The 27,317-nt window shown below is 41.5% G+C and overlaps 1 protein-coding gene across 2 annotated transcripts in view; it reads right to left on the bottom strand.

Annotated features, from left to right (window-relative positions):
* Positions 1 to 4,032: 4,032 nt before the first annotated feature.
* sf1 (splicing factor 1) overlaps positions 4,033 to 27,317 on the bottom strand; it is a 34,760-nt gene continuing 11,475 nt past the window's right edge. Inside the window, exons 2-12 of one of the 2 annotated variants that reach the window (XM_060928966.1) lie at positions 25,227 to 25,355; positions 22,543 to 22,675; positions 13,161 to 13,313; positions 12,966 to 13,055; positions 8,420 to 8,603; positions 8,195 to 8,310; positions 7,027 to 7,134; positions 6,719 to 6,905; positions 6,299 to 6,521; positions 4,930 to 5,094; positions 4,033 to 4,824 (exon numbers count right to left, since the gene is read on the bottom strand). In XM_060928966.1, coding sequence (XP_060784949.1) covers positions 4,502 to 4,824; positions 4,930 to 5,094; positions 6,299 to 6,521; positions 6,719 to 6,905; positions 7,027 to 7,134; positions 8,195 to 8,310; positions 8,420 to 8,603; positions 12,966 to 13,055; positions 13,161 to 13,313; positions 22,543 to 22,675; positions 25,227 to 25,355 — 1,811 coding nt within the window. In that variant the 3' untranslated portion in view covers positions 4,033 to 4,501. Of the gene's footprint in view, positions 4,825 to 4,929; positions 5,095 to 6,298; positions 6,522 to 6,718; positions 6,906 to 7,026; positions 7,135 to 8,194; positions 8,311 to 8,419; positions 8,604 to 12,965; positions 13,056 to 13,160; positions 13,314 to 22,542; positions 22,676 to 23,172; positions 23,249 to 25,226; positions 25,356 to 27,317 lie in introns of both variants that reach the window. The other variant, XM_060929052.1, reaches the window with a different exon arrangement.

The following is a 27,317-nucleotide window of genomic DNA, read 5'->3' as shown; positions in this document are numbered from 1 at the left end:
CATTTCCATTGGATTAAGGTCAGGACTTTGACTTGGTCATTCAAAAACATTAACTTTATTCTTCTTTAACCATTCTTTGGTAGAACGACTTGTATGCTTAGGGTCGTTGTCTTGCTGCATGACCCACCTTCTCTTGAGATTCAGTTCATGGACAGATGTCCTGACATTTTCCTTTAGAATTCGCTGGTATAATTCAGAATTCATTGTTCCATTAATGATGGCAAGCTGTCCTGGCCCAGATGCAGCAAAACAGGCCCAAACCATGATACTACCACCACCATGTTTCACAGATGGGATAAGGTTCTTATGCTGGAATGCAGTGTTTTCCTTTCTCCAAACATAACGCTTCTCATTTAAACCAAAAACTTCTATTTTGGTCTCATCTGTCCACAAAACATTTTTCCAATAGCCTTCTGGCTTGTCCACGTGATCTTTAGCAAACTGCAGATGAGCAGCAATGTTCTTTTTGGAGAGCGGTGGCTTTCTCCTTGCAACCCTGCCAAGCACACCATTGTTGTTCAGTGTTTTCCTGATGGTGGACTCATGAACATTAACATTAGCCAATGTGAGAGAGGCCTTCAGTTGCTTAGAAGTTGCCCTGGGGTCCTTTGTGACCTTGCTGACTATTACATGCCTTGCTCTTAGAGTGATCTTTGTTGGTCAGCCACTCCTGGGGAGGGTAACAACGGTCTTGAATTTCCTCCATTTGTACACAATCTGCCTGACTGTGGATTGGTGGAGTCCAAACTCTTTAGAGATGGTTTTGTAACCTTTTCCAGCCTGATGAGCATCAACAACGCTTTTTCTGAGGTCCTCAGTAATCTCCTTTGTTCGTGCCATGATACACTTCCACAAACATGTGCTGTGAAGATCAGATTTTGATAGATCCCTGTTCTTGAAATAAAACAGGGGTGCCCACTCACACCTGATTGTCATCCCATTGATTGAAAACACCTGACTCTAATTTCACCTTCAAATTAACTGCTAATCCTAGAGGTTCACATACTTTTGCCACTCACAGATATGTAATATTGGATCATTTTCCTCAATAAATAAATGACCAAGTATAATATTTTTTGTCTCATTTGTTTAACTGGGTTCTCTTTATCTACTTTTAGGACTCGTGTGAAAATCTGATGACGTTTTAGGTCATATTTATGCAGAAATATAGAAAATTCTAAAGGGTTCACAAACTTTCAAGCACCACTGTATGTGCAGTTGTTTCTGTATGCGACGGACTACTTCACGACAAAATAATTACAGCTTGGGCTGAGAGGGCAAACAATACATTTTCACTCGATTCATGTGTTACCTGGCTGGTGGGGCAGGGGAAGAGCTGACTGACTGCCCAATGTGTTGTCTGCGCTACGACAAGGCCGTGGCTTCCAGGACGCTATGCTGCTGCAACCTCACATTGAATGCACTGCACGCTTGTTCATGTGACAGAGCAAGAGAGACAGAGGTCTGGTGTGCGTGCGGAGGGGGCACACATCGGGACATTATTTTCACACACGCTTTTAATGCCGCGGCTTTTCTAAAAGATCATGTCGACATTGGCCTCAGTAAACTGTAAAAAAAAAAAAAAAATTAAAAAGGGGACTTTTTTGGACAGAGGGCAGAGGGCCAGGTGCTTGAGCACCACCTCGTGTCTATCTGTGCACGCCACTGTTCCTGAGCAAAAAATCAGCAAAAAACTGACAAGATCTTGTGTGACTCAGCACACCTACTCAGGACCATCACCATGCCAACTGGGAGCAGTGAGGGAGCAGAGAGGGGAGGGGCTGCTGTCTCAAGCACACACAATCACAGCATTGTAGCATCATAGCAGGTCACACATTCACAGCTAGCTGACATGAGTGACCAAACTTCAAGATACTTCATATGAGGCCTCAGGGCAAGTCCCCACACATATCCGTCCCCTCATCTGAGACCTGCACTTGTCTTTTTCTTGGTTTTCACACATCCTATTTTCCGTCCATAGGCTTCCATTGATTTTTGGCCCCATTCAAATGAATGGAGTGTTAGCACGCTAGCTGTTAGCATGTTAATATGCTAGCTAGCTGTTAGCATGTTAACTAATTATTAGCTTGTTAACATGCTAGCTAGCATGTTAACTTGTTAGCTAGCATGTTAGCATGCTAACTAGCTGTTAACATGTTAGTTAACTGTTAGCATGCTAGCTAGCTGTTAACATCGCAGCCTCATAGCAAGTCACACATTCACACAGTACAACTCTTGCGATAGCGACTGCTATTCACACTGCATCACTGACTATTTCTCACAGGGGAATTGTTCTCTAGTTACATTTGCATGCCACTTTTGAAGTTTGAAAATTTTAAAATATTCACCTGTGCATTTATACGAAAACAATTATTAGACTCCGTGAATAATAACCTCGACTTCACCATTATTCACTTCACCGACTAACAATTATTGTTTTATTTCTTGTTAACTCGGAAGTGTTTTATTCTTTTTGTACTATAATTTAGTAACATTTTCATGAGCAGTTCTTCAGAATTTTCAGTCAGTCAGGTTCAATGCCCAAACTGATAATCTGCAGCAGCAGCTTTTCTTTGGCTAATCAGACACAAGGTACACCACCACTCTTGCCAGAGCAGTTGGAGGTTAGGTGCCTTGCTCAAGGGCACTTAAGGCAGTCTTGCTGGTCCAGGGAATCAAACCAGCAACCTTTTGGTCCCAAAGCGATTTCTCTAACCATTAGGCTATGACTTCAGGCTTTAAGTTTATCCAAGGTTGTGTAATGTGCAATTTTCACATATCACCACCATAAACAGTCATTCCCTCACCAGCGTCACGGTTTTGCCTCTCAAAAATGGAAACAATGCCATGTTACTGAAACTAAAAAGAAGACATCTGTACTAAAGACTCGGCTTTGGCGCATGCGCGCACAAAAAAAAAAAATAAAAAAAAAAAAAAAACTTTACGGACACTGATACTGGGCACAAATGTGAAACATTATTTCCAGAAAGCTTTAGTACATCACTCTTTTACTTTGCTAAAACACGCATTCTTAATCCATTTATTATTAGACTTCATTACTGAATTATACGGCGTGTCCACCTTAAGTCGCCATGGCTTAGTCGTTACTACAGAAACACATGCATTAATATAAATCCATGACTCCAAAAATTAAACACCACCATCAGATTTAAGAATGCAAGAGCATGGAGGTATAAACAGTTTTATAATCGTGTCTGACCGCATGGATGACTGGAGAGCTTTTTATAGTCGCACTACCATAAGTGGCGCATTCCTGTTGAGATCCTTGACAAAAACCAGGACGCTTAAGGTTACTGCAATGACAATTGGTCTCAGCATATTTATATAGTCGTTATTTTTACTCTACCTTCTTAACTTTTAAAGAGAGATCACCATTGTGTTATTTTAATAGAAATGTATAATCCCCTTTATTTTTTTTTTTTTTAAAGAGTACAGGAACATAACATATATTCACTTTGTCCATTTTGTACTGTACATACAATAAAAATTGCTGAGCACTTCAGGACTGGACAGTTGCACACAACCCCCCCCCCCCCCCCAAAAAAAAAAGCAGACAGGGTTAACAAAAATAATAAATGTAGACACGATCAGATCTCAAGCAAACCCAGCGGACAAGGTTCACACATCCGTGAAGGTGAAAAATCCAAGCATGGGTTTGCAGGAAGAACTCATTCCTCAAAAAGACCCGTAGACTTGTTCAATCATTTCAACACATCTTTATCTGTCCTTTTCTCGAGGTGAAAGTTTTAACAGGCTTTCAGCTAGTTAGAGTTGAGTGGCGCTCCACGAAAGACACTACACTGAGAAAAGTGGGGCACAAGAGTAGGATAATGCAGAAGCAGTCAGGAATACAAATGTAGTTCAACTCCTGTTTAACATCGAGAGAGTGAAGTATTTTATGCACACTTGAAACAGTTATTCTAAAATAAATCTCAAAACTAAAGTTGTGTATTTACAAAAGCACAATAAGCAAGCAATATGCCCACCTGCATTTGTTATGACAAACGTGAGGCCGTTTCAACTTTTATTTAGCTGAAGTTACAAAAATATTCAGACGACATTAACAAAATCTTTTTTTTAAGGATACGAATTAACAAAAGCTTTTGGATGCAATACTTTTCAATTCAAGAGGAAACCATTAATTTTCTAACAAATTAAAAAAAAAAAAAAAAATTGGATGCAACAGAATAACTGACCTGGAATGTCATTTCGCACTGAAATTTGGGCCAACCAATGAAATTAAGGCCCTGCAAATATACTATTCCCTGCACATCAAAAAAAAGAACAAAATAAAACCAAAAAGGAACACCATCTATCAACTGACCAGATACTACAATTTTAAAATCAGAAACAAATTAAGTTAAGCAAATTTACATATTTCAACCATGCCTGCCTTTTTCCTCCTGCATTAACATACATCAGGTAGAACAAAGTCATGTCCTCCAGCTTTGACCATGTGGTTGACTGGGTGTGGGTGTGTTTAATTTTGGGGTGGTGGGGGAGGTGGGGCAGGTGGCATCCCAAATGGAGGCATTCCTGGGATTCCCATCATGGTAACAAAGTTGGGGTCCATGGGTGGAGGAGGTGGAGGGGGTGCATACATCATTCCAGCTGAGCCTGGAGGTGGGGGAGGGGGAGGAGGGGGGGCACCAGGGGGCAGTGGGGGTTGAACTCCTGGAGGAGGGGGCACCATGGAGGGGTTTCCCATCGGTGGAGGGGGTTGGGCAGCAGAGGTTGCTGCTGGCTGGGGTTGCTGCCATGGAGGGAGGTTACCCGTAGCTGGGGTGGAAGTGGTAGTGGTGTCTGTAACAGACAAAATCAATTTAATAAGACTCAAAAATAAGTGTCAAGGATGATGGGACAAAAAACACACTCGTCCAAAATACACTGACCATGGTATGTACTTACTCTGTTGCCATGGCAGTGGTGCACTGGTTGCCATGCTGCTGGTAGGTGGCGGGGGTGGGGCCTGCTGTTGCCAAGGTGGCAGAGGTCCGGATGGGGGCGGGGGTGGCTGGTTGTTTGGTGGAGGTGGAGGCGGCGGCATCATACCCATAGGTGGAGGCAACAAACCTGGAAAGTGAAAGAGTTTTAGAGTTCGAGTCAATAGAGATCTTGCAGTCACGTGACCGGAAAGTACACAGCCGCCATCTTGTCGGTAAAAAACACCGCTGAATACTGCTGCACTCGTGTACAAAATGGATAAATTTCAACCGACGGACTACACGGCTCATTTTTCTCATGAACAGATAACGATGTGTGTCTAAAATAAACGACCTACAGATTAGTGACCCTTATGGCTTACCGGACGGAGTTTTCACGACCGTGTCAGTGGATACTGAACTGCCAGCGGAATACCCAGACGTGTATAATTACCTCATAAACTTTCCCTTGCTGTTCAGTGGTGAAGCACTGCGTGCTTATAAATCTCTAGACAGCCATCTTTACAGAAATTCAGGGTTTGTCAGCCGCCCTCAGATGTGGCATCTTGTAAACAAGAAAATAATCCTCATTGGACAGGTAAGTCACTTAAGTATTACTAGTACTGATACTTGATACATCAGTAGTACCTAGTATAGCACTGACCAGCCGATTATAGAATAGAATAAGGTAATTCCAGCTGTAATTCCAAATCGTCCGTCTTGTTTACATGGATCTGACGTTGGAGAGGTAGAGGCTTGGCAGTGGAGATTTGAGTGGCTGTTTTCTGAGCTTAGTCAACAGGCCGGCTCTGCCTGCAGCCTCGCTTTTGCTTCCTCTCCCGACGCCGCCTCCTTCGCCTGCCAGACCCGATAACAATTCACGGAGACCCCGCTGGTCTCGCTATCTCGTCCGGAATGTTGTGCATGCGATGGAAATCGCTACAAACCGTCATTTTCTGCTGGAAACCAATGTCCAGTAAGTCCATACGGTTGTAGTGGATATTGAAGTCCGGTACAGACGAACAACACGCACAAAACACACAAAACACATAAAAAACGTGCACAGGTAGGGAGAGCTCGTAGCTGCAGCCGTTGTAGTAGAATTGTATATAGTAGGGTTTTCCAGAAGAAAAGGTAGAAGTAGAAAGCGGAAATATGGCGTCTGTTACAATCTGGATCGGCTGTGACGTCACATGCAAGATCTCTATAGTTCAAAAATACAAAATCTGGTGTCTCGAGACCGAAGCGAACGGAAATCTGATTGCTGCATTTCATCATACAATTGTCCCTTCTTTTCAATCCCAAATTTGCTTTCTGCATTAACTTAGAGTGAGTTTATCTAATTTGTAACTCACCCATCGGGTGTCCATGAGGAGCCGGGCCCTGGCCCATGGGTGGAGGGGGTGGCTGCATCCACGGTGGAGGCATTCCATTAGGGTTGGGAGGCATGGGTGGCCCACCCATATTGGGCATGGGAGGGGGGAAACTATGGGGACCTCCATGACCACCTGGGCCACCATGCATGCCATGGAAGTTCCTGTTATCAGAAGGGCCAGAATTCATCCACGGAGGACGGTTCTATACAAGGAGATGGGCGAGAGTAAGGAGAAATATGGGCTGAGCAAGGTAGAGGGGTGTTGGCAGGTCATAACAGAAATGAACAAATCATACAACTTTTAAAATAAGGGATGTGCAGTCCTGCTTCTGAAGATAAAGCTGAGAGCCACACTCATCCTACACCTTTGGAGAAACAGAGCAGAACCTTGTGTACTCACTGGAGGTGGTTGGTTGGTGCTTGGTCCAGTTGCTCGAGGGCCACTGGGTGGGGGGTTGTTGGGGGCACCACCGGAAGCAGGAACTGGAGCCTCTCCCAGCTCGGCCATTAGAGACAGATACTCTTTATCCATACGGGCCTTATCCTGAGCTGACTGGGGAGGATCACCTTGCCTCTGGGTATAAGTACTAAAACAGGACGGGATGCTCAATTGAACGGGCAGCGTTCTCAAAACTGGACATCGTTTTGCAATATAGCAGACATGTAAACTGTTCAAATAAAGAGCAAAGCACAGGTTTGGCCTGTTACCTAGTAAACTTGCAGTCAGAGGCGATATGCCCAGCTCCTCCACACTTTGTGCACAGGGTATTGTTGGTAATGCTACGTGGCTCAGTATTTTGCCAAGGGCGCAGAATCCTGAAGAGGGAAACAAGGTTATGAAAATGTGCTTGTGGACAGAGTCCATGGTAAATTGACTTTTTATTAAAAAAAAAAAAAAAAAAAAAAAAAAGTCATTCACATGCCACTGGGACACATTTGATAGCAAATTAGATTAAAACAAAATGCACAAGTTGCCCAATAGTTTATAACACTAAATATTAAGACCATAGTATCAATAGTTTGAGAATGGTTCACTGAATTGAGGTAAAATCTAGAGTCATTACTCTGTAAACAGGAATCAATGACAACCCTCGCTTCAAGCATTAAATAATATAATAGTAAATAATTAGGTTTAAAAAAAAATATATATATATATATATATATATATATATATATATATATATATATATATATATATATATATATATAAAGGTTCAAAAATAAAACCCAGAAAGGTTTTGGATCATGGTAATGGATCATGGTAATGGATTCTTCTGGCCACCTGCAGATTTTGCAAAATTATGAAACTGTACTGAACAGTGCAATCAGTCAAAAAGTAGAGGAAAAGAAAGAAGGGGGGGGAAAGTGACTGCCCAATTATCACAAGAAAAGAAAGATATTCAAAATGTTCAGGCTTTGGATAAATTGTTTTAAATCAGTTCACACCCCCCCCAAAAAATACATTTTCAACAATTTCTGAAATTCACATTCTAGCAGCTGTCAAAATATTTGTATCAAGGTAAAATGCAGAGCAGATTCTGTGAAACAGGAAGGGAAATGGCAAACATCCAAATAGGCAGGGCATTCCCCCACCAATTCATGTTGCCTATAAATTGGAAAAACAACCCCACAGCACACCCAATCTCTGATCGGGCCTTCAGACGAACTGTTTTTTCGGAAGGTCAACATTAAAAGGAAGACAGCCCCTGGAGTGTTATTTGAATTTTGGACTTAAATCATTTTAAAGCACATCACTAAGGTTTGTACATGCATTTGGGAATTTTTATATTGTAATTCTGTAATAAGAGAAGTTTCAAGGAGTATGATCGTACTTGTAGATCTAGGATTGGTCAATATTAAGCTCAAGGGCTGTTACCTGTTATCGTCCTCTCTCAGAGTGCCATTGAGTCGGGCCAGCTCCCTCAGCTGCATCTTCCTCAGGTCATTCTGATCCTCTGGGGTCTCAATACCCTGCTTCAGGATATTACGGATCTAGAAAGACCCCAAAGAGCAAATTCAGCCATAAGCTTCACAAACACTTGGAAAACAAGGTCACTGTATGGCGACCTAAGAAAGGTCCCATGTGTCGGTCATAACTGACCTGCTCGACAGCCTTCTTGACATTCTCCATGGTGTTTGCAGTGACCAAAGCATGTAGAGGCTCGTCCTCTCCTGGGAGCATCTGTCCATCCTTACGACCCACTTTGCCCTCTTTAACAGAACCCTTCCCACGGATCATGATCTTAGCACAGCACTCTTTCTCAATGTTCTTCAGCGTGTTGCCACTGTGGACCATAGAGGAGTAACACGAAGGCAGTCAGTTAAATCTGCATACACCCCGAGACTGTTGGTTTTGTTTAAATAAGTTGAGAACTTTTTTTGGTAATTTTTTTTTCTTTAAATTGGTGCATGGCATTTTCCTATGTTTCTCAAGAACAAGATCATGCAGAGATGTGATCATTTTGATGTGCTGAGTGTCGTTTTCCTCTGTCCTGAGAGCAAATATCCTCCCTCTTGAGGTAAACAGTACGGCGCTACGGAAACAGCCAAATGCAAGGAGCTTGATCTAATTCGCATGTCTGTGGAACTGGGTCAGACTAAGATGGTGACATGCGGAAAACATCATGACTGCATCGACCTCAGAGAGTTTTGAGTCACAGGTATGCAATTTGTGGTGGACCCTCATGAATGGATCCATGAAACAAGAGCCAAATACACAGTGGCATGCAAAAGTTTGGGCACCCTTGCTGAAAATGTCCGTTACTGTGAATAGTCAAGTGAGCAGAAGATGAACTGATCACCAAAAGCCATAAAGGTAAAGATGTGACATTTTTTTTTAATATTTTCTGCAAGATTAAATTTTTATTTCCATCATTTACAGGTGTAAAATACCAAAAAATGAAAAGGACCTGAAGCAAAAGTTTGGGCACGCGACATGGTTAGTAGCTAGTAACACCCCCTTTGGCAAGTATCACAGCTTGTAAACATTTTTATAGCCAGCAAATAATCTTTCAGTTCTTACCTGGGGGATTTTCACACATTCGTCCTTGCAAAAGGCTTCCAGTTCTACAAGTTTCCTGGGCTGTCCACAGGTTTTCAATGATGTTTAGGTCAGGGGACTGTGAGGGCCAGGGCAAAACCTTCAGCTTGGGCCTCGAGGTATTCCATTGTCGATTTTGAGGTGTGTTTTGGATCATCATCTTATTGTAGGACCCATCCTCTTTTTAACTTCAACTTTTTTTACAGATGGTGTGATGTTTGCTTCCAGAATTTGCTGGTATTTATTCGAATCCATGCTTCCCTCAACCAATGAAATGTGCCCTGTGCCACTGGCTGCAACACAACCCCAAAGCATGATCGATCCACACCCACGCTTCAGAGTTGGAGAGGTGTTCTTTTCCTGGAATTTGGCACCCTTTTTTCTCCAAACATACCTTTGCACATTGTGGCCAAAAAGTTCTATTTTGATTTCATCAGTCCACAGGACTTGTTTCCAAAATACATCAGGCTTATTTAGATGCTTATTTGCAAACTTCAGACGCTGAATTTTGTGGCTGGGACACAGGAATGGTTTTCTTCTGATGACTCTCCCATGAAGGTCATATTTGTTTAGGTGTCGCTGCATAGTAGAACAGTGCACCACCACTCCAGGGTCTGCTAAATCTTTCTGAAGGTCTTTTGCAGTCAAACAGGGGTTTTTATTTGCCTTTCTAGCAATCCAATGAACAGTTCTTTCAGAAAGTTTTCTTCATCTTCCAGACCTCACCTTGACCTCCACTGTTTCTGTTAACTGCCATTTCTTAATAACATTACGATCTGAGGAAACGGCTACCTGAAAACACTTTGCTACGTTCTTGTAGCCTTCTCCTGCTTTGTGAGCATCAATTTTATTATTCAGAACGCAAGGGAGTTGCTTAGAGGAGCCCATGGCTGTTGATTTTAGGGACAAGTTTGACAAGTCAGAGAATTTATACAGCTTTGAAATCTGCATCATCTGACCTTTCATGCCACAGCTCAATAAGCTAATTAAGGACTGGAACCTTGGTAAAAGTTACCTGAGAACTCAAATGTATTGGAGTGCCCAAACTTTTGCATGGTGTTCCTTTTCTTTTTTTGCTCCAATTATACAAAACAAAAACACAAATCTGGCATAAAACGCTGAAAAGAAGTCTCGTCTCTACCTTCATGGCTTTTGGTGATCAGTTCCATCTTCTGATCACTTAACTATTCACAGTAACAGACATTTTCAGCAAGGGGGCCCAAACTTGTGTATGCCACCATCTTCTATTACTGCTTGTGTTTTATCGTTTTTCTCTGCAAAATCAAAACATTAGGAGTACAACTCCATACTCAGACTCACCAACCCAAGCACTGCAAATTCGTCAGATTTCACATCCGTTTCATCCTTTAATCAAGTCCAGCTGTCCCTTCACAAAAATTCTTTGGCAACCTTTTGGTTTCCATCGCTTTTCTGGCACACTTTCTGACTCACCTTCATATTTTCTATTGCCTTTTTGCTGGCAGGAGACCAGAGTCTGCCACGTTTGCCCATGACGATTTGTTCTGGTAAAAAGTAGGTCAAACACACCCCACGCTGGTCACATGATATCATTGCTCACTTGCTTCAGCAATCTCTTGAATTATAATATGCAGGATGCATTTTATCTTGGCAAAACATTTACACATAGGTTACACTGTGTGCACAGCAGCAAAACTCCTCAATTTGAATTCAAAGTCTGCATAAAACATCTCGAAACTCCAATAAAAATAGAAAATTTTTGCCCAGGATTCAACTTTATAGTCAGAACATTAAAGTGCATATATTCTGGACCAATTTTATGTTTTTGTTTAAATATGAAAGTATGTCCCTTTACACACACATCCAGAAGTGTAATTTTGCACAAGGCCATCTGTCTACAGCAGAAAAAAAAACAAACAAAACACGTCTGGAAAAATCCCAAGGGAGTCTGGAGCCAGATTCGTGACGTCACCTGCGGAAGCGCCAGCAGGCTGAGCTTCGCACAGTTTCAGTGCACAGCCTGTGTAGACCAAGCGCTCCCATTTCTCCCTCATTGTCCGGTCTTTTGGGAAACGATGAGTACTAATCCCATCAAGATTGGTGTTGCTACACCCTCCTACGATACATCTGTTAACTATTTTAATAATTACGTGATAACGAAGAAATTTGCAGAAAACCACCAGGTCGTTTTCTCATAAACAAACCAGCGCTGACGTAGGATTCAGAGGGAGGCGTCCCGCACGCGACGTCACGAAAATCAATGTTTGCCGGGAAATCCAAATCCCAAGTTTTTTCAGAGGCGGACCAATTCGCCTCAAATGGCTTGATTTCAACTGAATTTTTCTGGTATTGCGCAAGGTAAAAAAAAAAAAAAAAAAAAAAAAAAAAATGTATATTAGGGATGGCGAAAACTAAAAAATCTTGACTGGCCACCGAGCCTCAGCCAGTTAAAGTCGGTTAACCTACGAGTTTAAACAGGGATGCAAATGGCGCGCCTTTTAGCAGATGCCGCCTTTTCCACGGCTGAATCGTGCAAAGATCCGATTTTTTTTTTTTAGGGGGGGCGTTGGAGTGTCTGAATAATTTCATCAGAGTAAATTCTGTATGCTCAAAGGAAAGCAATCAGATCTGCACGATTCAGCCGTGAAAAAGTCGGCATCTGTGCCTTTAGTTTGTGTGGAGAGATATGATCTGCAATAACATGCATTGTTGGCTACAGACCAAAACATACCTTCAGAACCCACTGGCCAAGGCAGGACTAAACTCCATGTGCCTTCTAATAATAATTAAAAAAAAAAAAATTATTTGTAAGCTAAAGCGCCCGTGTCTACACTTTTTCTTTCGCCGAGTGGCAGCTGTGTTCAACTGGGGCGGGACATGACTGAATGGGTGTTTGATTCGTCAGCTGTCGTCCTTACACCGCATGGCATGCCCCAAGCATTTACAACACAGAATTCCAAGTCCTCCGCTCCAAAATCGGCAGCTTCAAAATGATTGATTTTTTTAACCAACAACCAAAAAAAAAAAAAAAAATGAACTGGTTGACGTTGATTCGGTCAACCACTGGTCAAACGGTCATCGGTTAACATCCCTTTTTATATACATTATATCGCAGAGAACGCAGAATGTGACATATTTGACCAAAGTTTAATATAAAATAGGAGAATTATACTGATCTCGCTCCTGAATTTACCCATGATATGCAATTTAAAAGGTAGACTGCCTTTCAGATTTTAAGTGTAGGTCATAAAAATAATTTTCCCAACACCCAATTATTTTTGTTTACTAAATTCAAATCCCAGCCTTCCAATTTTATTTTATTTTTTTTTATTTGAACAATTAACAAATTTAGGGCCACGTGGCTCTAAATTCTCCATTTTGTCTTGCTTCACCATGACCCAATTCAAGATGCATCATGTATTATCACGAGGTGGGCTTTCCCCGTTCGCACAAGGCATCGTGGGATACAAATTTGAAAGAGGAAAGGGAAATGGAGGACGTGCGCGCATGAATGAAACATGGAAGACTGACCACAGAAAGGCCGTCCACTTTTAAAACAATTCATATAGACCAAGGTTCAATTGTCAATTCTAATCTTGGGTGTATCAGTAGCGTCTGGATGACATACCGTGGCCCAATGAGAAGTCCAACAAAATTAATTTCTGGATACTCGTCCTGTGGGATCATCACTTTATCACTGACTCTGGTGGCTGGAGGCCTGTGACAGACAACCATTAGTAATCGTAAACATGACACAATGGCTCAAAATCTAATGCAGTCAAACTTTATTCTTACCACAAACCGAGAAGTCAAAAACACTTACTTATAGTCTGCAGGGGGCTTAAACTCAGGGTTCAGCCCAACCATCTCAGTGATGAGCGAATGTCTCTCCTCTTCCAATTTTTTGCGGGTGCGGTACTCGCGTGTGTTCAACCTCTTTCCCTCGCTGTTATATAGCGGCTCAGGAGAAGGAGACCTGTTGGGGGGAGAAAAATCAAGAATACAGACAGAAATGTACACAATTTAAAAAAATTTTTTTTTTTTTTAAAAAGGCAAAATCACAAATACTCACTTCCCTAAACCTAACAAAACCCTAATTAATTCCAGTTGTTTAAGGTCACTTTAAAGGTGCACAGGATGCCCCAGAGTCATATCACAGCAGATCAGATTGATATGGGGGAGGAGACTGTAAACCTTGGCAGAGAGAAGGAAAAAAGCTGACACTTTTTCCCCTGGGGAAGATTAGGAATATAACTATGCTCCAATTTTTTTTTTTTTAAAAAGAGATGGCAGCATATGAAGCCTGGCTGGGATACCCAAACATCAAAACAGGTCTTAATATTTTATCTACTGCATCTACAACAGGGACCAAAAAAATAAAATAAAGGGGGGAAAAAAAAGTTAACGTCCACTTCGGACAAATGGGGCAACCAACACAACTTGGGATCACTGTCTCTCTGTGGAAACTGAACTACCCCTTCACAGTGGAACAGGCGGCACTCTGGCACAGGAAGTCTTTGGATGCACGTAGCAGACTTCACACTCCTGAGAAGAGCATTCTAGCTTCGGCTCCAATCGTTACCTTACCCTTGGATGCTGCTGAAAACCTGTTATGCTGCGTTACGAAGCTCTGTGCTTGAAAAAGGTTACGAGAGGGTAATTTAGGTTAGAGAAAATGAATTATGATTAGACAGTCAATCTTTGAGAGGTCTCAAAAAAAAGGAAGAGAGACGACGTTAATAAGTTCATGAGAGACAGCGCAAAAAGAAGAGTGAATCAACCAAAAAAAAAAAAAAAAAACCAAGATTCAAGTCTCTCGCTTTTGGCTTGCAAACTCCAACGCTGGCAACCTGAAAGACCCTCAAAGTTCTTTTTTGCGTAGCGGAAGCGGGGGTGTGATCCTAAATCCTGGAGTGAGCGGATCTTCTCAAACAAACCTCGTTTTTGGCCGTGCTGTGGAAACTTTAGATGAGGATCATGCTGGAGAGACTATGGCAGGAAGAGATAGCTAGCTAGCAAAGAGAGACTCTCGCTTGAGAAACATTAAAATTCCAGCTTTAAAATTAGAGGCTTATGCAAACTATGTGCAAGCCATGAGTCATTAGGGTTATGGTTACATCAGGAAGGACACTGTTCTCCAGAGAGGTCTTCCAGGATGGAAATCTGGCATACTGTAAAGATTCCTGGACAACATGGTGTAATCCCCCTTCATGGAAAATCATTAGTGACCTTCACAAGTCATCAATGCAAAACTGAAGGAGTGCGTTTTATAAGCTGTAAAACTAAGCTATGGATTTTAGTCGGGGCTGTATGGAGCGCTTTATCCGAAATACAGAATAAAAATATGCATTTTAAAAAATGTTCAGCTACCTGTTCAAACCTATGACTAAATAAAGAGGGAAGACATACAGCTACAACTGATTTTCCTCTCATCTACATATTCAAATACCAGGTTCTTTCAGCTATTCTTCAGTGCAGTTATACAAATTTATCTATAACTTCATGCATACAACTGCACCGTGTATACAGTGTCTCGCAAAAGTATTCGTCCTCCTTGGTGTTTGTCCTGTTTTGTCACATTAGAAGCTGGAATTAAATGGATTTTTGGGGAGTTCACACCATTTGATTTATGCAACATGCCGACAACTTTAAAGGTGAAAATTTTTTATATCGTGACAAACATTAAGATGAAAAAAAAATCTGGTGTGCGCACAAGTCAATACTTCGCAAAGCCACTTTCTGCTGCAAGTCTCTTGCGGTATGTCTATTAGCTGAGCACATCTAGCCACTGGGATTTTTGCCCATTCCTCAAGGCAAAACTGCTCCAAGTTAGATGGGTTGCGCTGGTGTCCAGCAATCTTCAAGTTATGCCACAGATTCTCAATTGGATTGAGGTCTGGGCTTTGATTAGGCCATTCCAAGACATTTAAACGTTTCCCTTTAAACCACCCCAGTGTAGCTTTCGCAGTATGTTTAGGGTCATTGTCCTGCGGGAACCTGAACCTTCATCCCAGTCTCAAACCTCTGGCCAACTCAGTTTTTCCTCCAGAATTGCCCTGTATTTAGTGCCATCCAGCTTTCCTTCAGTCCTGACCAGCTTTCCTGTCTCTGCAGATGAAAAACAAACATCCCCACAGCATGATGCTGCCACCACCATGCTTCACCGTAGGAATGGTGTTCTCAGGGTGTTGGGTTTGCGCCACACGTGACGTTTCCCATGATGGCTAAAAAGTTCAATTTTAGCCTCATCTGACTAGAGAATCTTCTTCCATGTGTTTGGGGAGTCTGCCACATGCTGTTGGGCAAACTCCAAACATGCTTGCTTCAAGAAAAAAAAAAAAAAAATTAAAAATGACTCTTCTGGCCACTCTTCCACAAAGCCCCACTCTGTGGAGTGTATGGCTTAAAGTGGTCCTATGGACAGATACTCCCATCTCCACTGTGGATCTTTGCAGCTCCTTCAGTGTCGTCTTTGTTGCATCTCTGATTAATGCCCTCCTTGCCCAGTCTGAGAGTTTTGGTGGGCGGCCTTCTCGTCAGGTTTGTCATGGTTACATTCTTTCCATGTTACTATAATGGATTTAATGGTGCTCCGTGGGATATTCAAAGTTTGGGTTTTTTTTTTTTTATAACCCAACCCTGATCTACACTTCTCCACAACTTTGTCTCTGACCTGTTTGGAGGCTCCTTGGTTTTCATGTTGCTTGCTTAGTAGAGTCAGGGTCCTTCCAGAACAGGTTGATTTACACAGACATCATGTGACAGATCATGTGACACTGATTGCACACAGGTGGATCTTCAATCAATTTATGTGACTTATGAAATGAATTGGTTGAACCAACTCTTATTTAGGGGTTTCATTGGGGGAGGGGGGGAAATACCTATGCACACTCCATTTTTGTTTTTTCATCTTAATTATGGTTTTTCACAATAAAACAATTTGCACATTTAAAGTGGTCGGTGTGACGTGTAAATCAAAATGGTGCGAACCCTCCAAAAACCCATTTTAATTCCAGCTTGTCATGTGGCAAAACCCACAGGGGATGAACACTTTTGCAAGACACTGTACACGGCAATTAAACAACAAGAATCAAAGATTACAAAGTTATATATTACACATCATTCGTCCGATGGGAACCAGCCAAAATGTTAGTGATGTTTTTTTCCTTCAACATTCAATGAAGTACAATATATTAGACATCCACCAGCATTAAGTGCTCCATTAAGACAAATTTAAGCTAAAATTCTACACATGAAAGTTAACACAGTAAACTGTCACATCATCTAAAAATACTATGACTGATTACACACTGGAATTTAATAAACTTGTCGAAATATAGAAATCTACTGTACTATAGAAAAGGAAATAAATTGCTATTAAATGATAGCTGAATAGATAATCAAATCTGGAATGAAGTTTTCCGCCCTGGATTAAAGTAAAGGAAGCATGCGAACAATTCAGATCTCAAACTAAAAACAAAATCTGATGTTTCGAAACGTCAACTGTTGATAAAGTTTAAAAAAAAAAAAAAAAAAAAAAAACCTCATGCGCTCACTTCAACTAAACTACTTTAAAAAAAATAAATAAAATTTAAAAAAGGGGGCGTGCTGGTTGGTTGGGTTAAAACAATATTAAAAAAAAAAATTACACATTTGATGTATTAAAATCTAAACAAGTTTCTAGGACTAAAGGAAAATGTAATGAAATTAATTTGCAATGCCCAAGTGTGAAATGCTTCCTTCACTTTAACACTCACTGCTTGGCTTAAAGGCAAATTCCACCAAAACATCTCCAGCATTTTCATATTTGCCTTGCTGACATTTTAATGATACGGCTTTCCAGTATAGAGAAATATTACCATGTTTTCTGATCAAACCATTACACACGTCTGGAGAGTCAGGAAAATTAAAATACTCCATATACTGGAAAGTGTGCATCTGGTCAAATTCCATTTTCTCAGCATGTCACCGACTGACAAATATGAAAATAATTTTAGGACAGAATTACCCTTCAGACCCAAGCGTTCGTCATGCCTTTGCCTATCCAGATAAAAAGGTGAACTGAAAAGTAGAAAAACCCATTTACTCTGACCACATGTACATATTCATCATAAAAGTGCCAAGGAGTGGTCTAATGTTTAACGGCCTACACATTACCTTAAAACGGGGGAGGGGGAAAAAAAAAAAACCACACAGGAGAAGCAAAGACATGATATCCCCTAACAAAATACCTGGATAATTACCAAATTTAGAATTTGCTTAAATAGACCCCTTGCATTGATGTCACGCTTACGTTAGCAATTGTTGCTAGCCTTGTCCTGGGGGACAAGCGAACTTTCCACATACTGAGGACAAGCGATATTGATCCCTGTAATTTGAAGAAAACCACAGCTTAAAAAAACCTTTACTGACTGATTACTTGGATAATCCAAGTCAGAAAGAAGCAAAGGATAGACATACGCAGAAATGAGTTTATTAGTGGTTATGACCCGTACACAGTTCCTCAAAATGACTGGTGTGAAGCTGTAGATTGGTGGCCAAGCGTTACCTACAAAGATGTTGGAATATACCTTCCCACTGCATTTTCTCCGTTTTAATTTTTTTTTTAATTATATAATGTTTGCTGAGGGTGGCACGGTGGTGTAGTGGTTAGCGCTGTCGCCTCACCGCAAGAAGGTCGGGGTTCGAGCCCCGTGGCCGGCGAGGGCCTTTCTGTGTGGAGTTTGCATGTTCTCCCCGTGTCCGCGTGGGTTTCCTCCGGGTGCTCCGGTTCCCCCCACAGTCCAAAGACATGCAGGTTAGGTTAACTGGTGACTCTAAATTGACCGTAGGTGTGAATGTGAGTGTGAATGGTTGTCTGTGTCTATGTGTCAGCCCTGTGATGACCTGGCGACTTGTCCAGGGTGTACCCCGCCTTTCGCCCGTAGTCAGCTGGGATAGGCTCCAGCTTGCCTGCGGCCCTGTAGAACAGGATAAAGCGGCTAGAGATAATGAGATGAGATGAGATAATGTTTGCTGAAAGAGAAGAGGGGATTGGGAATCAAGCAGCTGTGATTTGTTTACACTTGACACTAATTCTTCCAGTGTCCTAGCAACCACCGCAAAGAGAGAGAGAGAGAGAGAGAGAGGGAAAAAAAGCCCAAAAATTCCTCCTTACCTGGGCAAAAACAATACAGGATTTATCTTGTGTCTTGATCCCCAGATCTTTAACCCAGCCACACATAAAAAGTTGTATGCTTCCACATGCTCAGAAACTAAAAGTATATCAGTGTACCTTCAGGATGACACTGGCTCGTCACTGGGGCAGTACCCTCGAAGGGATTTATTTGTACCCTTTTTAACTGCCATAAAAGGCATTGATGTTTTATTTTTGTAATTTGATATGTTTTGTATTTATACACAATTTATTTTGTGCTAATCTGTTTAAAGTGCTGATGACGCGTTTTTGACATCTTTGGCGATGTTTTATAACAAAGTAATTCCCGATGATCCATATTTTAATTCATGAAGGCGCCTATTTTACAAGTTATGATAAAAAACGCAGCTATTTGGGCAAATTTGACGGGGCTGCAGCACCCAGGAGACGAAAGAGGAGGAGGGGCTATATGACGTCAGCGAAAGAACCTTCCTCCTAACTTACCAGTTTGTTGTTGATGCGGCAGGTGTTCAGTTTATCATTATTAGTATTTTTATTATATATAAAAAAAAGTTATGCCTTCGCATTGTGTTGCTGGCTTTTGCTCCAAAACCTACAAGGATGGGGTAAGTTTATTCAAGTTTCCCAGAGATTCCGAGCTGCATGCGAAGTGGGTGAAGCAAGTCAGGCGCACTCGTGACAAGTGGGAGCCCTCACCAACATCCGTCCTGTGTTCTGAACACTTCGATTTGGATTGTTTTGACACCCTTCCCAGCTTAAAAGAATCTCTTGGGTGTGCAGTTCAGCACAAATGTGTGTTGCTGCCATCAGCAGTGCCTACGGTATTCCGGAGGGGGTCTACTAGTAGCTATGCCGGATCCAGTAGTCGCCTGGGACAAGGCGACTCCTCCAAAGACAGTCCTCCTGTCAGAACGTGTTGTGAAACGACATAAGATAAAGGTACGTAGAGCTATAGAGTGCTCCGACATGATGCTAAAAATAGTAACCATGCGGTCTGCACGGCCATCTTGGAAGTGACTCGCTCCAGAGCGCTCACAGAGTACACATCATAGAGTACACATTCATGATAATCATAAATGTAATCATAAAGTCGGCGTGATATCAGTCATGTATTTGCTTGTGAAAGCTTGCGGCTTTCATGTAACTGCTGCCTAGCAACGAGAGGCAAAGGGTAAAGAGGGTAGACTATCAGATTCTATTCGGAAGAGATCAACACATGATTGCTTAAAAATTAGGTATTTTAACAATTTGCATCTGTTTTGTGATTATCGTGACACTTGTGTGTTATATAGAACTGTATGTCTTATCAGCACATCGAGGATCTTCCACCGGAGGCTTTAGCAAGTACTCGCAGCAACACTACACTTTACCCTTTGCCATGCGTTGTTACGGAACGGTAGCAAGTACCCCGATGACCGACTTCAAGAATATGTAGAAAAAAATTAGAAATTATACTTTCCAAAAGTCATTTGAGCTTAGTGTATTGCATTTCCATTTATATTGTGGGTTCTTGCTGATGTTTTTGCGGAGCTGAATCAGAATCTGCAGAGTTTGTATGTACTAGTTGTGAACATTCACATTATTATCAATCTCATTTATTTAAAATCAGATAAAATCATGCCATCATGATCACTGCTTAAAGTACCAGTATTTGGTTGTTGAAGAGCTAGCACTAGAGAGTTCACCGGCGTTTTCATGCGCCATTTCCATTGAGTAGAACAGCCAGTGAACCGCAGCGTGTTCTTCCGCTGACGTCACAACATGGCCGCGAGCCACGGACCCAGTTTTCTTGCGCTGTGCAATTAAAAAGTTGGATATTCGCGTAACAGCTTCTTTTCACGTAATTATAACAGAAATCTAACATGTTTGCCATGTTGTATAGTTTATTTAAGAAATTGCATAGAGTCATGTTCATGTCATCAGCACTTTAAGTACTAGGTAGGAAACTTGTTCACGGACTGTGTTGCACAGGGACACTTTAGTGATCGCAATATTTTGAAACCATGAAGCCATGCACGAAGCACGAGAGGTTTTTGCTCTGCTTGGGAGATAAAGTTTAAGTTTCTTCAAGAAGTTTCCTTTTGCATTGTCCATTTCCCTGGAGTTTTTTTTTTTGCCCGTTTTCACCCCTCTTGGTTTTGTGCAGCCAGCGAGGTACATTTAACAACGCTATTTTGGGTCATAGCCTGTGATGTGCTTGTATACTGTGATGAGTTTTGCTTAGTTTGACGGTGGATTTAACGATGATGAAGCTCCGACGAATAAATCTATCAGTAAAAGAACTTATGGCGTGGTGTATTTCCTGGAGGGAGTGACACCCTTTACATACCGCCTAGAAACATAAAAAGGTTCCTAAAAATGTACACAGTTACCTTGAGGTCTAATAATGAGCCCCAAGGGGTACATTAGTGTAGATTGTACCATGTAGATTCTACTCGCGGTCGGGTCATACCAAAGACCATCATAAAAATGGTGCCTACTGCTGTCTGGCAAGGCATGCTGCAATACAGATGCGAGTGAGGAGTCAAACACTCACAGTTACCAGAGGACCAACCCCTCACTGTAACCCTAGCTATGTAATGAAGCACTTGCATGTGACGTCACAGCTGATCCAGATTGTGACAGACGCCATTTTGTCGGTCAAACGCCATATTTCCGCCTCCTACTTCTACCTTTTCTTCTGGAAAACCCTACTATATACAATTCTACTACAACGGCTGTGGCTACAAGCTCTCCCTACCTGTGCATGTTTATGTGTTTTGTGTGTATTTCTGCGTGTTGTTCGTCTGTACCGGACTTCAATATCCATTACAACCGTATGGACTTACTGGACATTGGTTTCCAGCAGAAAATGACGGTTTGTAGCGATTTCCATCGCATGCACAACATTCCGGACGAGATAGCGAGACCAGCGGGGTCTCCGTGGATTGTTATCGGAAGCAAAGCGAAGGAGGCGGCGTCGGGAGAGGAAGCAAAAGCGAGGCTGTAGAGCCAGCCTGTTGACTAAGCTCAGAAAACAGCCACTCAAACCTCCACTGCCAAGCCTCTACCTCTCCAACGCCAGATCCATGGTAAACAAGACGGACGATTTGGAATTACAGCTGGAATTACCTTATTCTATAATCGGCTGGTCAGTGCTATACTCAATACTTAAGTGACTTACCCGTCCAATGAGGATTGTTATTTTCTTGTTTACAAGATGCCACATCTGAGTCGCTGACAAATCCTGAATTTCTGTAAAGATAACTGTGCAGAGATTTATAAGCACGCAGTGCTTCACCACTGAACAGCGAGGGAAAGTTAATGAGGTAATTATACACGTCTGGGTATTCCGTTAGCAGTTCAACATCCACTGACACGGTCGTGAAAACTCCGTCCGGTAAGCCATAAGGGTCACTAATCTGTCGATCGTTTATTTTAGACATATCTAGTTATCTGTTCATTAGAAAAATGAGCCGTGTAGTCCGTCGGTTGAAATTTATCCATTCTGTACACGAGTGCAGCAGTATTCAGTGATGTTTTTGACCGACAAGATGGCGGCTGTGTACTTTCCGGTCACGTGACTGCAAGATCTCTATAGGTGAGAGGCCGAGGGCTACGGAAACAGAGATCGGTGCTGCCCTCTGCGCCACATGGTGTGGGAAGGGACTTGACTTGTACCATGGGGTACAGAAATGGACTCCTATTGCCCCCCCACCCTTCTAACATTCTTCCAGATTTTCATCCGTTTGTCCGTGTAGAACAATGCCCGGAGCACCAGGTAGTTTGAGATGTCAGGGAAATTCAACGGATGGATAATTTTTCAAATCCTCAGAAAAAGCGTTCTTTGTTAACGTGTAAAGATCTAGCCCATTACAAAGAGCAACTTTCTGAAGGCATTTGGACTCTGCATTGGCCTCTAAACTGCAAAAATAGACGGTTTCACGAGCTCTATACATACTGGCGGCCAAATCAGTTTACCTGACCACCACTTCATTCACCGGAAGTACACTCGCAAGCAAAAGTCATGTGACTGAATACAACCTATATTCTATTCCAGGTTACTCACTTGCAAAGAGACTGATAAACCTTCAACTCCGTTGATTGTTGGTGGGGGAGGCAAGATGGTGGCCGCACACTGACTGTATGGCAGGCCCTGGAGAGAGCCGTTCTCACATCACATCGTCGTTGTGGGCTCAAAGCTGAAGTCAAACAAAGCGATTCACTAACAGTTACAGATAAAAATAAAAAAAGGCAGACTGGGATTCCCCTCCTCCCGGATCAGAGATATTTCCTTTCTAAAGAAACGTCCAAGTCAAGTTCCTGAGCCACAATCAAAAGTTCAAGACAAAGTTCCCATGGAGATGATGATACCTTTCATCTTTTCCTCCATTTGAACGATTGGAACAACCAAAAACAGCACAAAAATGAGCCATATTTAAGACAGATTCAGCCTTGCTTACAGGAAGGACAGCAGCGTCTGGTTGTCCCCCAGGAGAACTCGCCACGTGATGCGTGACATCACATGCAAGGGGTCTATACTACCATGGCTACATTTCTAAAGACATTACTGAATTACTTTCCTTGTGTGTGTCTATAAAACATCAAGCCATTTTCTTTTAGACTTGGCTTCATAATTGATGACAGAAAAAAGGTAAAGAAGGAGTTACTGTTGTTGGGTTTAAATGGTTATTCCGACCTGTCCTCAGGATTAACAGGGATTCCCAGGTCTCCTGTACGCAGTTTACGAGTCAGGTCTTCAATCTGCAGTTGGACTGGAAGAAATCAGGTTAGGAAAGAAAAAAAAAAAAAAAAGGATGGAGAAAAATGTGGTTAGCAGAAAAACACACCCAAAAACAAAGAGAGCATTTCATTTCTCAGTGGCAGTCTGATAAGTCATAAAAAGAAAAACAGTATGATTAACATGATCAAGTCGTTCAGTGCTACAAAACATTCTGAAACCCTTCCTAACATCTGGAAAGAGCAGACATACAAATTTGTACTAGCAATCATACCTCCTATGCTCCTAGTGAGCCTGTAATGAAAGCAACTTTTCTTAGAAGCAGTATATCCACATTACATACAACACAAGAACAAAAATATATACCGGTATATCAAAAAATGGACGGTTAAAATTTACATTTGTGGGAAGGGTTTCAATTTAATTTTACAAAAAAAAAAAAATCATGAGAAAGTTCACTGAGGCAGGCTTCCAGTGAATGCCACCAATTCTTATTTTACACATATTTACTGTCCGGTTTCACACAACTTTCCTTTTTATTTGGCGCTTCGGTCACTCTGAACAAGTGGTGCCACAAAAAGGAAGTCTGCCAGAGTAAAGCGTAGTTTCTCTGAAAACTGACACGCAATCATTTCTCAAGTTTAGTGATCTGTGCTGCAGTAACACACTTAAATTTCACTGATAGCATGCCAGTTTTATTATCGTGAATGCACCAGGTTTGCATGGTTACCAGGAACAAAGCACAAAGAGAATATTAAGCTGAGGGTAAAGCCTCAGGCTGTGTTAACATTGCTGATGTCTTTCATGGAAACGGACAGAGCTCATGTGCTCACGTACAGGTCTGTAGCGACCTCAAGTCTCGTTTTACATCCAACGAGAAATATGGGTAAAAATGACAAAACATCATATCGATACAAATTCTATAAATCCGGGATACAAGCGGGCTTTGAGAAGGATCGACTGTTATTTGAATCCTCGTCAAAAATTTGTCCCATTAATCAACAGGCCCACTTTAGTCGTGACTTACCAGAAGGAGTGCAAAATATATTCAACTAAATGCATTTTTGAATGGCTTGTGTTTCACATATTGAAATCTTGGCTTGTTTCCAGCAATGTTTAAAAAAAAAAAAAAAAAAAAAAAACTGACCATGGTTAATTAATCTGGAATAATAATTGGGCCATTAAGATCGAGTCTGCCCAGAGAGGTTTGTGCCACAAAACCCATGCATTAAACATATCCAAGTGGAATGGGTTGAGGGAAATATCCATGAAGGGACAGAATAATAAGATTAGTCACATGCGGTTTGGAATAAAACTAAACCACATGCTACCTTAGAGCAAGCACCTGACAGAAATGGAGACACCAAACTTATTGCACAGCACAAAGACACACTGGTGATGAAGATGACTGCAATTCATGTTAGCCCCACTCTGCAGCCAATCGATCAGATTCTGGTTAAAACATCTTCCATGGTTAACATGAGCAGCAATGGTATCTACAGCCATACAACTCACAACAAGCAGCAACATCAGAGAGACTGTGGGGACTTGGACATTACAACAAACAACTCAATCATCGCGCAGAAGCCTGCACAGATTCCATGATTTGAGAAGAGGGGGAAAAAAAAAGCTACCATGATTTGAGGTTGATATAACATGACCCTGTATTCATGTTTTAAATATGCCCAGACATTAAAGAACACCACTGCAAATGTACAGACCTGAACTGCATCTCTCACTACGCTGACCGCGTTCTGGCAGCATGCCTGTTCGTTAATGTCTGAGCAACATGGAGCAAGTCGGTTCAACAACCACGTCCTCTGAATGATGTGCAAGTTGTTATGAAGCAATGGGCACAATCATTTTTTTTTGGTACTGAAAAAGAAATGAACTGAAAAGGAAGCTGTTGGGATGTACAGAGGAAGAGGAGTCTAAACTTTGCAGGATGTCCACCAACAGGACAGATTAAACAATATCAAACTTTCAGTGGAGAAAACAAGTCCCGTAATTACCTATATAAGCTCTCTCCTGTTCACGACTAAGCCCAGGAGGGATGATGGTCGGCATTCCTGGGATAATGGTCTTCTGATCAGGGGTCTCGCTGCTCCAGCGACTCCTTTTCCTCTTCTTCAGACTCATATCTGTCAGAGATGGGGGTTATATCAGTGAACAGCGTCATACCAAACGTGTACGCATTAGAGACTGGTATTAGATTATTCTTCGGCAAATTATACACATACATAAGTCCTGACTACCCTATCTGTTTCTGTAGGACGTAAACCTGCATCCAACCCATTCACTCACTGGTGAAAAGGGACCACCACCAAGTGCATGATGCTGATTCAAACATCAGTTTTGCTGTGTACATTTCTTGGCCACCTGCCTTGGTGTGAAGTTACCGTTGTACCAAAAAAAAAAAACCCAGCCTTCTGGTCAAGGGGAGGGAAAAACAAAAAGAAAAAAAAAAAAAACTCTACTCAGGAGTTACACGGACTTCCTACCATCTAATAATGGGGATACACATGCTCCGATGCCAAAACACCCTGCCATGCAAGTGCCACCACTGCGCTAATAATGGTCCAACAAATCAAACCTGTACATACAGCAGACCTGATCCAGTAATGAAAGATGGGCTGCGATCAGGAATGGTTAACCTGATAAAACTGAATTGGTGCCTAATCAAGAACAGATCCACTGATTGTTGCCATCACTCTTCTACTGTATATAAAATAAAGACGTCTCTGTATACATGTCTCCTACCTCACACATTAAAGGAGAACTAGTCATTTATAAACTTCCTTTATTTCTTAATTAACGTGTTATTCAATTACGTTTTCGGTTTTAGTAACCTTATATCGTGACTTGTATTGGCAACTAATTACAATTAAATATTATACTTATCAGCCGATTCGGTTTTTAGCCGTGCTGAATTTAGTTTGGTCCTCACGAGACTTAGAAATGTGAAGTGTCAGCGCCGCCATTTTGAACAATGTTTTCCAAATGAAATATTACACAAAAACGAGTTTAAATGACGATTACTGCCCACTTTTTTCAAACTTTCCTGATTGCTATCAAAACAAACAAAACTTCCAGCTTGATTATGTCAGCATTCAAAAGAGGAAGCGCGTGTCTTTTGACAATGTTGGCAGATGGTCACTTTGATTTCCGCTGCACTTTAATACTTCCGTCCTACAATGTCTCGCACAGGTCTCAATGAATCTCATTTATGGCCATTGCTTCACATATGGCCCAATAGATTACATAGCATATTTCAAACACTCATAACTTGCTATAGCCGTGACAAAACAGCTGTCAGAAATGCATTCCGATATTTAATAAAATGAGAGAGAATTTTGATTAAAAAAAACTTGCCTTCAGTTCCCCTTTAATAACCTTTGAGTTACACGATAAAATCAGGCAAATCAGAAACTGATACGTCGTTCAGTGGAGGTAACTCTGGATGCAATAATCAATCAACCAATCTAAGCAACTGATTACTTAGATCAGAAAAACGTTTTGTAGCCATAGAAACAAGACTGACTTACTGAGGCACTGATAGATTTTGATTTGTCTGTCCTGAAGAAGGTTGAATTGATAAAGTACAAGTGATCAAGAAACACAAGTCCTCTGCCACACGGATCAATAATCACTGATACAGGCAATCAGTTCAGAGAGGAGTCTCAGTTTACTGTAGGACAAACGCGAGTATATATATATATATATATATATATATATATATATATATATATATATATATATATATATATTTCACATTCAAGAGTGTGGCGTAGCAATACGATTGGAAAATGAAAAGTCAGGAAGCAGAGTTGGTCAAGTGTGATAGGGTAGCTTCAACAGGTGGCGGAAAATAACTGAGCGAGAGCCTTTATTAAAAAAAAAAAAGCATGCGCTTGTGCGAGCAAGGACAAGTTTCAAGGATTTAACTGAAATTAGCCAAAACAATCTGTAAGCATGCCAAACAAATATCTCCATCAGACAGAGCCACTCAAAGGCCCAACTACAGCATGCATATTGCACAATTACACGATGGCACACTCTGAACAAGTACCTTTTAAAACTTTACTATGACTTGTGTATACAGT

The sequence above is a fragment of the Neoarius graeffei genome, chromosome 1 (genome assembly GCF_027579695.1).
Source record: "Neoarius graeffei isolate fNeoGra1 chromosome 1, fNeoGra1.pri, whole genome shotgun sequence".
Taxonomy (NCBI): domain Eukaryota; kingdom Metazoa; phylum Chordata; class Actinopteri; order Siluriformes; family Ariidae; genus Neoarius; species Neoarius graeffei.
This window is presented reverse-complemented; position numbering and strand designations above follow the sequence as displayed.